Consider the following 13,998-nt stretch of genomic DNA (forward strand, 5'->3'; position numbering starts at 1 on the left):
AGTATCTTAAGCTAGATTTCTGTGTATGAAAATAAGTTATGATATGCAACAAATGAGAAGTGTTTGCCTTGCCTGTATACCCTATAGGCAGGGTTGCCATACCGTCCTTATTTCTAAGATTTGTCCTTATTTTTAAGGGCAATGTCTCAGAAAAATGTATTGTCCTTATTTCTAAGAAATGTCCTTAATTTTGACTGTAGTCCTTCTTTTGTCTTATTTTCAACAATTATGAGTCAAATCCCTGCTACAGGTGAAAGTAAACCTAGACCTGAGCTGTTGTGAAATGCACGAAACATTTTCTACGAACAAGGGGTTGCTGGAACAGATTGTTTCTGGCCAAAATATTGCATATGATATGTCATGGCTCGTATAAATGCAAAGATTTGTTCACAAACGCTTGCTTTGTTTCGTATGAAAATTTGTTTTTTTCGGTTGTCCTTATTTTTGGTTTCAAGTCGATGGCAACCCTGCCTATAGGGTTGGGTTATGAGCGAATGTGAGCTCTGAGCTGGAGCCGCTGGATGAAAAAAGTTACAAGTGAAAACAAAAAAGTGTGAAATATTCTACACACTGTCACCTACTATTGTAGGGCATGTTTAAAACGTTTTGTTATATATAAAGAGAGTTTAAAAGTAATTTCTCTTGTTTTTTTTTGGACCAAATAAAATAGATTTTTTTGTTTGCTTGGGAAATTGTTTTGTACATTCTGGGCAAGTTTTGCCTGTGGACCAAAAATGTTTTCTTTCAAATTTTATTTGTGCTCAAATTTTTGGAATATTTCATGTTGTCAATCTCATTTTACAGGGTGCTGGATCAGTTGGCTGTTGCCATCTGTGCACACAATTTTTAGATTTTATTTGCTTTTGTAAAAAGGAAAACCATGGCTGATCCATATGTATTTCCAAATGCAAGTCTACTGACGAGTCAGGAACATGATATTATTGGAAGCGGAAGTTTTGGCATGGTTCGACGTGTCTATAACCAGAAACTTGGCACAGCTGCTGTGAAGATATTTCGTATTACTGGAACACTTGATCATCAACAAGGAATCGTTACTGAGTTGAGTTTGTTATTTTAGACTGAAAAGTTGACAATGATTAGTCCGGAATAATTGTCTCACCTTTGTATTCCATTTCACCACCAACTTTAGTCTAAATATGCTTTCAGTATTATATCTCTAAATTTGTCATTTATAATTTCAGAGCTAAAAAAGAAGCAAGTCTTTTAACATTGATCAACCACGAAAATGTTGTAAGATGTCACGGTGTTGTTGTTTGGTCCAATTACTTTGCAATTGTCATGGATTACATCGAAGGGGGTACTTTGTATGATTTTCTACGCTTGGTTCCAGCCCCTATTATACCTTTTAAGCTTCGCATTCGAATGATGCACGAATTAGCCCGGGCATTGGTGTATTTACACCACTCTGGTACTGACCAACGGGTGGTTCATGGTGATTTGAAAACAAAGAATGTGTTTTTGACGGATGACCTTCACATACGACTTGGAGATTTTGGTGCTGCCACATTGGCCACCAAGACATCTGATCGAAGCACTCAGGTTCGACGGAACCCAAACTCGACACACACTATTGTGTATGCTGCACCTGAATTCCTCAGGGCCATATATGGCACAAGGAATAGAGCAATGGATGTTTACAGGTAAGGTTTTTTCAGTCTAGTCACTGATGTAACCATGGATAGCTTTATGTTTGTTAATGGTCCCCTTCTCTGAGCAAGACATATGGTCTTTTTGTTCACTTCATTTTCGCTTGTTTCTTTTTTCTGTCATGCACCTTTGTTTACTCATTTTGGTCAAGGCAGGGCTGTTCAAACATACTCAAATTTTCAGTCATGCTAAATCAGTACTTTGTTCTTGGTTTTTAAGTGGAGAAGTTGGGCTGAATTTAAGATACTACAGCATTTTAGATATATTCAGAGAATAAACAGTGAGGCACCTTTTCAGTGAAACCAGCGTTAGCTAACTTTGGCACATAAATTCTTTATTATTTTTATTAAAAGCTTCGATTTACCAATCAACTTTCTTTGCAGTTTTGGGATGGTTCTTTATGAAATCATCACGAGACAGGCACCATTTTTTGACATGCAACCAAGTGTGGCATCAACAGAGAGAGCTCAGATCATCACTGATGCAATCATTAGAGGTGAAAGACCTTCTTTAAATCTTGTGACAACAGTGACGGATGATTTGCGAGAAAGGACCGACGAAACTTATGTTCATGTGCTCAGCATTGTTGACAAAATGAAGGAATGCTGGCAAGAAAATGAAAACAATCGACCCAAAATGGATGACAGTAAGCTACTTGATTTGTTTTAAATGCCTTTGTTTTTCTTTTAATGTAAACAATAATTTTTAAAATCGATCATATTGTTAGTAGAAAGACAACTAAATACACCTACAGGGAAAAAAACACAAACAAACAAACAGTATGTTTGTGGTGATGGACATCAAGCCCTTTCAATTTTATGTGTTCTATTAATGCCATTTCTTATTTTAATAAATTTTACAGTTGAGCACTTCTTTGCCGATATTATTCGCAAATTCCGGGCACCAGATGTCATCAGAGAGGTGTCTGTGGTCGTCAACCAGATGCAATTTGTCCAGCGCCAACCTCGACCTGAGGATTTGATTTCAATTGACCAAGTTAACTTGTAATTGTGGATGCCAATCATTCAGATCTTTAAGGTTTGGGTAATTTTTTCGCATTTAAGCTACTATCAAGTTTTCATTAGCCAATAATTTCCGATTAATTTCTCCGAAGTTTGTTGTACAGCTTTTAAGTTTATTGTGTTTAGTGTGCCCTGTGCAGTTTTTCTGTACCTTTTTAATAGTGTGAAGGCCAGACTTTGACTTTATTACGTTGACCTTCTCAAGCAACATCTTCACTGAGGTGCACAGATTGATGCCAATACTGTTGCATGTTTAACATGGACAAAATTGCCATTGCAGTTATACTGGCACAAAAAATGTTCCATATAATATTTTTTATGTAGTGCTTTAATAATTATTACATTATTAAATTATAACTGTTTGTTTGCTGCCATATGCAATTGTGATGGAAGAAACTAAATTTTGTCCATTAATTGTTTCATTTTAAAATTTAATATCTTGTGCCTAAATACTGATAGCATATCTTTGTTGGCTTTTAATGCCAAATGACAACACTGATAAATAAAATCTATGTTATCGGTAATAACCATATTGGCCAGCCACCAAATATGATGTGTTACTTCACTTAAACCTCCTGGTAGTAGCAAACTTTAAGCCTGTGATTTTTTATTACTTGCACTAGCAAACAAGAAACTGGGCAAAAATTGATCTTTAACTTGTTGAACTATACAACTCCGTGTAAAAAATGTGATTCAAGTTTTTCATTTCGTTGCTGGTAAAGTAAAAAACACATGCGCTTCAAATGTTTCATGAGGTTGTATTTTTGGGTGAGGCATTCATAAAACATGTTTTTTTTTTGTTGCAACACAAAATAAGTATGCTTTCATTTGTTTATCTCAAACAAACTAATTATACACAGAATTTATACAATCCCCTTCTACAGAAAAGAAAATGTACAAAAAAACTTTCATGAAACACTGTCCTGGTAAATGTGAGCACTTAACGTCCAAGGTTTTACCAACAACAGTTCTTCTTTTCTGACTTGGCCGATGCTTGGATTTCCAGTTCTATTGATTCAGCCACAATATTTCCACTAGGCGGCGACAACTCCGTGAATTGTTCGGCTAAAAGCATTCTGCGTGACAAGATCGGTCTATTAAGTCAAAACTTAAATAAGCTATTTGATAATAATGGAACCAAAAAGTTAATTTTCTACGCACCCAATAGGTTTAGGTCTATTCAAAAAATAGGCACAGTATTTGGAACATTTAGTGCAATAGTTTTTAACCTTTATAGACGAATTTTTCACTTAACAATTCAAAACATTCTCATTCCTTCCCAATAGACTACATAGTAGATGCCAAACCGTACAAAAAACACTTAAAATTGGATTTTATTAATTTCACAGGTTTCTCCAGAGCTGAAGTGTCTATTTAAACCACATGTAAAAAATAAATTCCCTTTTCTTGGGAACAACTGATTTAGTTAAGCGTTTATGTCGCCTTTAAGGGCCCGTTCCTTTCCCAAAAAAGTGACAAACAGTTTTTGGGCCAAAGTAACTGAAATACGCCTGTCTAGTGTAGGGTAAGGGTTTCGCAGTACATCCACCCAAACCCAAAAGCTAAATTACACTTTGTGAGAATATCAAATCACCTGGTCAGTTTGTTGAATGCCTCCTCTACATTCTCTCCCGTCATCGCGCTTACGAGGGCAAAACCAGCGTTGATCTCGCCCGCCATCTTGCGGCCAGATTCTTCGCTCACCACCGGCTTGCTGTCCATCTTATTACCAAGTAACATGATACCAGCGTTGGATTCCGTTGCCTGGAAAATGTGTTGCGGATAAAAGATTTTAATACACTACAGCAGTGGTCGGCAACCGCCGGTCCGCGGCCCCGTACCGCTACGCGAGGAGTTCGTTACCAGGCCTTATAATTTTTCAGGTTAAATGTTTTGAAACATTTTGCCCAAATATACCGGGGATGATAAACAAATTTATGCGTTTTTTTAAATAAATGTTTGTAGTTTTTTAAATAGCCGGTCCGCGATTAAATTTCATTTTCAAAACGGTCTGCAGTAGAAGAAGGTTGCAGACCCATGAACTACGGCATATCGTTCGCTGTAGTCCTAAAATAGGTTGTTCTTGTTGTACCTCCATGCTACTGATCCAGTGCCTCACGTTGCTCATGCTTTCTTCGTTTGTTACGTCATATAGCATCATTATGCCGTCAGCTTTTCGGAAGTAGGATTTTGGAATGCTTCGAAACCTTTCTTGACCGGCTGTGTCCCAAATTTGCAAAACTGCAGATCCATCGCTTGTCGAAACTGTTTTGGTCTGATATGTGATGTCTAAAAGAAACTGGTTGTTTAAACAAAACAAGTACAGGATTTATGTATGTTGCACAAATTACAGGGGCACAGCGGTGTCGTTTGTCTGATTCATAAAATCCGGATTGGTTGCATCCTGCTTTATTCCCCTAAACCCACGTACAGGTACCGGCCCGCGAATGCCCCCGTACCCTACACTACACCCCCCGTAAAATGAAACACGGCATATACGTACTCCTACCCAAATGAGAGAATGACGAACGGTGTAAGGAGCATTACCCACACACAGACATAAACTGGTTGGTTTTGTACTCCAGCGTATGCGGGTTCGAACCCCATGAAATCATGTCTACATGGACGTGTTTCGAAATAGCTTCCACTACTAATTATTTGTGTAAAATAGTCCACATGTATAAACTACAAGTATAGTACATATCACATGTGTAACCCAGCGGTCCTCAAACTGTGGTCCGCGGTCCCTTGGGGGTTCCTGAAGCAATTTCACTGGGACCGACAATGGTTTGAAGTCATACTACAATTTTGTTGTTGTTGACCATATCTGTGGAAATCTAGGTATAATTAAGGAACTGTCTCCATTGCTGAACAATATTCATTCTATTACAAGTAAAAATAAAGCAATTTTTCGCGCAAAATTCTGAAGCTTAATTTTTGTATTGTACAAAAATGTGATGTCACAAACTTTGCACGACTGTTTCTCGTAACTTACAAAACTAGTTTAAATTCTGCCTCTTGCTGTGAAAAATGGAAAAAATAGCTATAGTCTGTTAAGTCGGGATTTCGTTTTCTAAAATATGCATTCAGCTTTATGGACCGCGAGTTCTGGAGATAATGACAAAGAGACGGCGATGAAAATATATTTTAAAAGTTTGAGAAACACGGATGTATTGAATTGCAAGCTGAGACGCTTGGTGGCGAATACTGGGTGTTGGTTCGGATTTTTTTCCCTGTTAAACTCACCGACTGTCGGGTTGCGATCTCCTGTAAATCGATCGTCACAGAATCTTTGGATCAAACTCGTCTTGCCCACGTTCGAATCTCCCACCATGATGATTTTAAACGCATGAATCGGTGTGGGGCGAGATGCAGAACTTTTCCCAAACTCGGGTTCGGCTTTCACGCGGTCATCATTCGAAACCTTCTGAATATTTCCAAGAACATTTAGTAGAACTTAACTGCAAATTTATTCATAGCTTTGTTTCAGGTTGAATGTTAGGGTTTTTATGTGGCTACGAAAAGGTCATACAATCTTCAAACGTTAAATGTGCTGGTAACCGATAATGTGAGATTAGAACTTTTTAGCCTTTGAAAAATTATATTTGGCCGTATAAATGCAGAATTTTCGGATAATTTGCGCGGCCGTTTTTTTTGTGATTGATAACGTTTCGTAAACAACCACAACTTTGGAACACTATACACCAGTGGTTCTCAACTCGTTTCAGGCCATGGACCACCGGACCAGTAAAAATAATATCGTTGACCATTTCATTTTGAGCAAGTTTTTTAAGAAGTGAGATACAATTATTAACAGCTAACATTTTGATACACTTTCAACATGTAATATGCAATCTGCATCTCTATAGTTTATCACTTAATTTAGTGGACCACCCAAAAAGTTGTCATGGACCACCAGTTGAGAACCACTGCTATACCCGGATCTTTGTATAGGTTTAATGACGAATATAACGGCCCAAATAGACGTAAAAAGCGACATGAATTTTTATTCTGATTACTGATGATGGCATGAGCATTTGCCGAAACGTTTGAATAATAAAGCACGTAGATTTTTACATCTTTTAAGGGCGTTATGTTTGCCATTAAGTGACAACTTGTATTACAAAATTACACCCAACTTACCGACGGTGTTGGTAGCTGGACTGCATTCGCATTTTTTTCATCCATAAGCTTTCGTCTGCAAAAACAAGTTGGTGTCGTCGTAATTTTCCTTTTTCAAAAATTGTCGCCTATTTCGGTTCCGAAGTTAAATAGCCATAATGAATTATTAAATCTGCTGACGTAATTGTAGGACATTTAAAACAGGGTTATCGACGAATGCGCTTTTATTTTCAAATACTCTGCTGTGTTTTCTCCAGATAGATGTTGTTTAAATATTTAATGCACCTTATAAGTGACGTAAACATAATGTAGCGATTGTCTGTAATGTTTCAAAATGTGACGTAATAATGATACGTCGCCGTTAAAAAATAGACGGAAAATCAAGGTTATTATGTAGCCTAAAGTCATGTCTAAGCGCTACAGAGCGATGGATTAGCGCCGTTGCACACTGGCAAAACGAATTTCGCGACATGAGTTACTTAAACATGTAAGTGCTTAAAGGCATTAGGATCTACTGCTTATATTTTTTAAAGTGCTGTGAGAAGAAAAATTATGGACCCATCAGATTTTTATTCCATTCCTGCTTACGGTTCACAATGTTGGCGTTCTTTTCGTAATGTATAACAGTTTTTTTAATTGCAGAGAACAGTTGTTAAATTTGCCTAATGCAGCTACCCTACCATTTCTGTACTTAAGGGGATCGCCAACGTTTGTAAAGTGGAGGGCAGACTTAAAATTACCGAATGACGCAGGGGGTCAAAACATATGTAGAAAATTCTATAAAAAATCTATAAAGGGCATCCAAACTGTATTTAAAACTGACAAGTATGAATGTTGCAGCATATTGCTCTGTTAGATTTTCAGTACCTATGGTTATATAACATAGATAATGTGATACATTACTTTATTGTTTTTGTTTTGGAACCCACGGCGTCTAATTCAGAGTCAACCGGCGACTAGGTGCCCGCGGGCATAGGGTTGGGGAGTCTGCCTAAACCAGGGGTCGCCAACCTTTACTACTCAAAGAGCCACTCGGACCAGTTTCGCGTAGTAAAAAAAACACTGGGAGCCACAAAGCCGTTTTAAAATTTAAAATAAAATGCAAAACGTTTTTAGTCTTATGACATTCGACTTTTTGTTGTTAGCTAGTGTTTCATTGCATATTAGACACACTGATATACTAGTCGCGTCAGCAGAGAAAACAACTTTACGTAGCGTTGCATATTCTGTTTTTGCAGATTTTTATTCCTTTGTTTACGCGTTTGTTGCATAACAATTAACAAACAGCTACTGTTACGCGCACACACACTGCAAACAAAAACAGCATTGTCTCATTGCGTGTTAACCTGTGAGTCGCCAGTTTGCCTCTTTCAGACTTCACGTTTGATGGTATAGAGATGGGTTGCAGGTAACTACAACAAGCGAGTACGGTCATGCTACTGCACTTCAATTTTCGTGTTCGACTTTTGTGTTTGGCATAATCGTCACATAATTTCAAATGTACAACATTTCAAATGTACAACATTTGGTAAATTCAAAAACTGAGCCGCATCAGAGGGATCAAAGAGCCACATGCGGCTCCGGAGCCGCGGGTTGGCGACCCCTGGCCTAAACTATCCGCAATGTACCTGATCTTTACGTAAGTTTTCACTCACTTGAGTTGCTCTAGTTGTATTTCGAGTTGATCGCTTTTACGGATCTTCTCATGCTTTAGCGCGACAGCATCTTGGAGTTCACGGACTCGCACCCGCTTTTCACTTTCCGCTTCCTCGTGAAGTTTCATGCACAACTCCTGCGAGCGCTGTAAACTATCCAGAGACACAGAAAGCTGGAGATGCAGCCGATGGTTTTCCTTGAATTCAAGAAACTCTGTTAGTTCAGCATCAACGCTTGGGTAGTTTTCCAATTCCAAGTTGAGTTTATTTCGCTTGGTGATAGAAAACATAGCGGCGCATTTGCACTAAACCAATCACAAAGCCGGAAATAGCTGCGCAACGTTGCTTTTTGTAGCGCAAAAAAGTAGATGGCATACAATTGACGCATAATGGCTGAACATAGCTACACCGTCGTTATAAAGTGTTATGTGAGCTCACAAGAAAGTGAGTGTGGCACATTGTGAGTAAACTTGACAAGGGTGAAACGTTATGGTTTTTTCCGGCTTTAAACGTCAAGCCAAATTCGTGTCAGAAAACAATTGAAAACAGTTGGTTTGAATATTTTTCGCACAATAATGTAGTTAAATCAGCTAAGCTATAAGTAAACCGGCTAAACTTAAATAATAACCAATCCAAAAAATGTGCAACGTTGAATCGAGAGCGAAATGGTGAAGGGCAAAAAATGGCGCGATTGGTGGACCATGACTAAACGCGCTGCAGCTACACCGTCATTACAAAGCGTTATGTGACTGGATAAGATTTTTATCCCGTGCATGTATGTTCACTCCCACCTGTTGTAAGTCGTCGTTTTCCGACTTGAGTTCGTTTTCCCGACAAGAAAGCTCATCAATGACCTTGTTCAAGTTTCGGATGCTCTCACTACTTCGCTTTTCGTGCAAGTTTATATCCGCCAGTTGGCGCTCCAGGCGCTGTTTTCGTTCAATGACGTCATCGAGTTCTTGCTGTTTCGCTTCACTTAACCTCCGCAGCTCGTAGCGGTATTTTGCTTCGCACTAAAAAAATGAAAACAAACGTCTCGTAAATAAATGACAAGCAAACGTAACGTAAAACTTCCCAAAAAACGGTTGTGTACTGCTTTTTTGGACCATACGTTTCCACACTGGTGAGCGATTTTCATTGAAATAAAACAACTAAAATTGTAATTATGCTTATTTATGGGTAGGCCTAAAGCGAGAACCATAATACAAAAATTTTAAAAGTGGTTTGGTTCAGTGGTGGGATTTAATTTTTTTTTGCCAGGCGGTTCTATCACAAAATTCATATTTTTCAGCCGGTTCTGTTACAAAAAGTTCATTGACAGTAACCAGTAATGCTAACCGGTTCGCTGATCTCATAAAATTTCGTGAGACTGTTCTATAGAACCGGCTGAATCCCACCACTGGTTAGGTCGTGTGAAAAAAGTTTCTGAACCAATTAATGGTCTCGAATCTTGATAATCGATAATTCAATGTCACTGGTTGGATCAGTTTATTGAATTACCTTGGATTGCTCTTCTCACCAAACCGATTAACGGTTGACAGGAGGAAAATTAAATGTACATTATCACGATGGGTTCACAGGTTTTTCAGGAGGAAATCACAAGTTTATCACGAGGGGATCACAGGTTTTTCACGAGGAGATCATGAAATATACACACCTTACCAAACCTATTAGCATATTACCTTGATTATTATTGAGTTTAAGCAAGCATTATTGTAGTTGGTTATCGAGTGCGTTAAAATTTTTAAAATGATGACTAAAAACTTATAGCTTTAAAAGAAATCAAAACAGTTTTCACCTCCGCTTTGATTCTGTCTCTTTCCTCTTCAAGAATTTTTTCAACATCGATAAAAATTTGTTGAACTTCCCTCTCACTTTGTTCTTTGCTAATAAAAAATAATTTACAAGTTCAACATGAAATCACAAGTAACTTACGTATTTCAGACGTGGGAAGGCAGGTAGGGAAGCGAATTGTATTTGCATCAAAAGCAGTGGTGGGATTCAGTCGGTTCGCACCGGTTCTAACCGTTTCACGAAATTTTATGAGATCAGCGAACCGGTTAGCATTACTGGTTACTGTCAAAGGACTTTTTGTAACAGAACCGGCCGAAAAATATGATTTTTGCGACAAAACCGGCTAATCAAAAATAATTTACAAGTTCAACATGTAACAAACGTACGACAGGCATGGGAAGGCAGATAGGGAATTGAATTGTATTTGTATCACAAGTTATTTCTTGACTTAATCGAATTGCCATTTCTCAATTTTAACTAATACTGAACCGCATGGTTGCTCATGTCGGAACTTGGCCAAACGAAGCTGACTTAAAACCCAATTTTTGTTTTTTGATTTGACGTGATTCAGATATCACTACAATCGCCCAAAACAGGTATTTTTGTGAAGTCATAATCTCTTGTTGTTTTTGTTGTAAATTAAATGTTTTTCAGTAAAATTCGATTGTGACCTTTTAAGTGCTACGTTTTTGTCCCCACGGATTTTATCGATCTCTCGAACTGCGTTGTCGAGGAAAAATTCGAATGTGTCCAGTAATTCAGGTTCGTCTCGTCGAAGGTGGGTCCAAAGATCTTGAAGGTTTTCTTGTCTAAAAACAGAAAACAATTTAAACATTTGACTAAAATATAGAAACTTTGCCGGTTTGGTTATCACCAAAGCAGGGGTCGGTATCTTTTTTTTACTGCTGACCGTTTTTGAAACTGAAAATTTATTGCGGATCGGTCTTAAAAAACACACAAATATTTAACAATGAAAACGCATAAATTAGTTTATCATCCCCGGGATACATTGGCAAAATGTTTTAGAACATTTAACCTGAAAAATTATACGGCCTGGTAACGAACTCGTCGCGGACCGGCGGTAGCCGACCACTGACCTAAAGCATATACAACTATACACGATTTCATCAAACAAACCTTTATTGATTTATGAACAAAGAAAATTAATATCAATAGTCACAGACTTGACACCAAACTCACGAAGATTTGTTCTTAGATTTTTTGAACTATTGCCTACTTCAAACTACCCTGTATCAAACGTTGTTTAAGAAATTCGATAATATCCCGGTCAATTTAATCAATGTCAATTCGGTCTCTGTTACGTAACAAACCACAATCACGTTACCCTGGGAAAGTTTTGCGCGAAAAACGATTACATGCCCTTTTCACCAAGAATTTAAAAAGGTTAAAAAAAACAGGAAAAACATTATCCTAATTGTAAGAATTGTTTAGGTTCCCACCACCTTATAAATCAGGGAGTCGAACCGCTTGTCATATGGGTTCAGGTTCAGGTTCGGTTCGGGTTCACTTGGTTTTGTTTTTAAGGGTTCGGGTTCGGCAGAGTTTTTAATAAATGTTCATTTTCAGGTTCGAAAATTGCAATTTTCTGTTTGTGTTCGGTTCAGGTTTAACAAAATAAACCGCTCGAACCGGTTCGCGGGTTACGGTTCAGTTCCGGTTCGACTCCTTTCTTTAAATGAGGTGGGACAACGAATTAACATGAAACTAAACTTAAAACATACTTAAAATGTTAACAATATTACGGTTTGATAAATACATAGTTTGCAATCTTTTCTGTCACCTTTGTAGCAATGCTTCTGCTTTGATTGTGTTGAGGAATTGCAGCCACTCTTCTTGTTCACTGTCATATCCATCGCCCTCATAAAACTCTTCATCGTCACAGGAATACATGTTTTCTGTGTTTTACAACACAAGTGTGGGTCACCAAAGAAATCACAGCAGCTGCATACACTTGCTTTGTTAAATTCAATTGTTTTTCTGTCCGTCACAACTTTTGACTGCGTTGAATCAAAAGGTAAATTCACTGATCAACCTTCTTAAAACCATTTGTGGTTGAATCTATAATTCTTGGTAACCTGGGCTATAATGCACCCAAACAAAATATTCAGTTTTTCGAACCAGTGGCGTAGCCAGGGAGGGGCCAAAGGGGCCATATATGGCCCCTCCCAAATTTTCGAAATTGTATACTGAAAAACTTTAGTTTAATGTAATTTTGTCCCTCATCACTGTGGTTTCGTCTTTCAACTATCAAAGGAATATATAAATTAACAAAAATGACTGTTGTCACCAAGTTGTAAGATGAAATCCATGCTTTTTATATTTATGTAGACATGGAATAAATCAATAAAGCGTTTGGCTGTCCCGTCGAATCAAACTTTGGCAAGTCATGTGTTAGGTAAAAGCACGCTTTACGTATTAGAGTTGGACAGCAAACTATTTGGCCCCTCCCAAAATTTTCGTCTGCCTATACGCCACTGTTTCGAACTCATTGCCTGGACTTCAAATATTGCCACAAGCTTTTTCACTGTGCACAAAAGTCCCATTGAACACAGGTAGGCCATTATTAAATGTAACTACTACAGTGTGGCCTACTCTGCCTTGCAATAATCAGGATAAATATGTTTTCTTGCGGATTTAAATGCAAGCATCGTTGAAGCCTTTAATGATAACTTCGTCCACAGAACAGCCTCTGTTATCTTCAAATCCAGTTGTGCCACACTATTTGTTGTACATTAGTCAAATCTACTAGGATTTACAAATCTCCTCAACGACCCTCAACTACGATAGAACGAAGCAGCGAAGATACCTTAAAACAACTAAAAACACGCCAGGGAAAGTAACAGAATGACTCGGTGTTTGCAAAGCTATTGATTTTCTTCTTGGTGCAACGCAACAAAATTGGAGAGTAGAGTCATTAATATTGCATTGGCGCCGCTGCCTTTCGGGTAGACCCAAGACGAGATGATAAACACTAAGATTGATAGCAGACACCTTCGTTTTGGCGTTTATGGCCAATTACAACTAAAAGAATGACTTATATAACACGCCGTAACTCCACTGTGAATGTAACTCGAATGAAATTAATGCTGTTGTATATGATTTCTTGTTGAACACGTTGTATTGCGCAAATCGAAGCCTTTGGTTTTGCTTTCAGGAAATACTTCAAATACCTGTTTTTTTATGTCTTGTAAAAAACACTTTAGTTTATGCAGTGGTGGGATTCAATTTTTTTTCAGCCGGTTCTATCACAAAAGTCATATTTTCCAGCCGGTATTGTTGCAAAGAGTCCATTGACAGTAACCAGTAGTTCTAACCGGTTCGCTGATCCCATAAAACTTCGTGAGACTGTTCGATAGAACTGTTGCGAACCGGCTGAATCCCACCACTGGTTTCTGCTCAAAAACTACCAGTCTGACAACATATTATGCTGTCACAATGGTTTTGGCGCCAAACGGCCAAAATGCCTGTGACGTAATAAACGCTAGCAAAGACCACTAATTAATACCATTATTCTTGTCTTTAATTCATTTTGTTGGTTTTGCTACGTTAATTGTAAAAAGTTGTGCTTATATTAACGGTAAATTAAAAACACGAAACGTTGTGAGATTTAGACCAGCTGTTTGTTTCAACACGTGATAACGACGGAATTGTCGCCAAAAGGAGAAATAAGTTTTCTAAAAATTTAAGATATCTTTGCTTTCAGTGTTTTTCTGTTA

The 13,998-nt window shown here is 37.9% G+C and overlaps 2 protein-coding genes across 4 annotated transcripts; one reads left to right on the forward strand and one right to left on the reverse strand.

Annotated features, from left to right (window-relative positions):
• The first annotated feature begins 778 nt into the window (after positions 1-778).
• On the forward strand, positions 779-3,434 carry LOC145237388 (receptor-interacting serine/threonine-protein kinase 1-like). 2 transcript variants are annotated; one of them, XM_080100235.1, is made up of 5 exons: positions 779-1,059; positions 1,203-1,661; positions 2,052-2,314; positions 2,531-2,706; positions 2,853-3,434. In XM_080100235.1, the coding sequence occupies exons 1-4, from the start codon at positions 881-883 to the stop codon at positions 2,674-2,676; spliced, it is 1,047 nt and encodes a 348-aa protein (XP_079956361.1). In that variant the 5' UTR covers positions 779-880; the 3' UTR covers positions 2,677-2,706; positions 2,853-3,434. The 2 variants fall into 2 exon arrangements, with proteins under 2 accessions (XP_079956361.1, XP_079956360.1); XM_080100234.1 differs by having other exon boundaries at positions 780-1,059; positions 2,531-3,434.
• LOC145237386 (uncharacterized) lies at positions 3,332-13,137 on the reverse strand. Of its 2 annotated transcripts, none has more exons than XM_080100231.1 (10): positions 12,063-13,137; positions 10,933-11,070; positions 10,266-10,353; positions 9,259-9,480; positions 8,468-8,664; positions 6,834-6,888; positions 5,937-6,114; positions 4,783-4,979; positions 4,285-4,454; positions 3,332-3,766 (listed from the first exon to the last, which is right to left on the reverse strand). In XM_080100231.1, exons 1-10 carry the CDS (start codon positions 12,170-12,172, stop codon positions 3,646-3,648), a joined length of 1,476 nt encoding a protein of 491 aa, XP_079956357.1. In that variant the 5' UTR covers positions 12,173-13,137; the 3' UTR covers positions 3,332-3,645. The 2 variants fall into 2 exon arrangements, with proteins under 2 accessions (XP_079956357.1, XP_079956356.1); XM_080100230.1 differs by having other exon boundaries at positions 5,937-6,117; positions 12,063-13,136.
• Between the last annotated feature and the right edge of the window lie 861 nt (positions 13,138-13,998).

This window comes from Phallusia mammillata, chromosome 7 (genome assembly GCF_965637545.1).
Source record: "Phallusia mammillata chromosome 7, kaPhaMamm4.hap1.1, whole genome shotgun sequence".
Lineage (NCBI taxonomy): Eukaryota > Metazoa > Chordata > Ascidiacea > Phlebobranchia > Ascidiidae > Phallusia > Phallusia mammillata.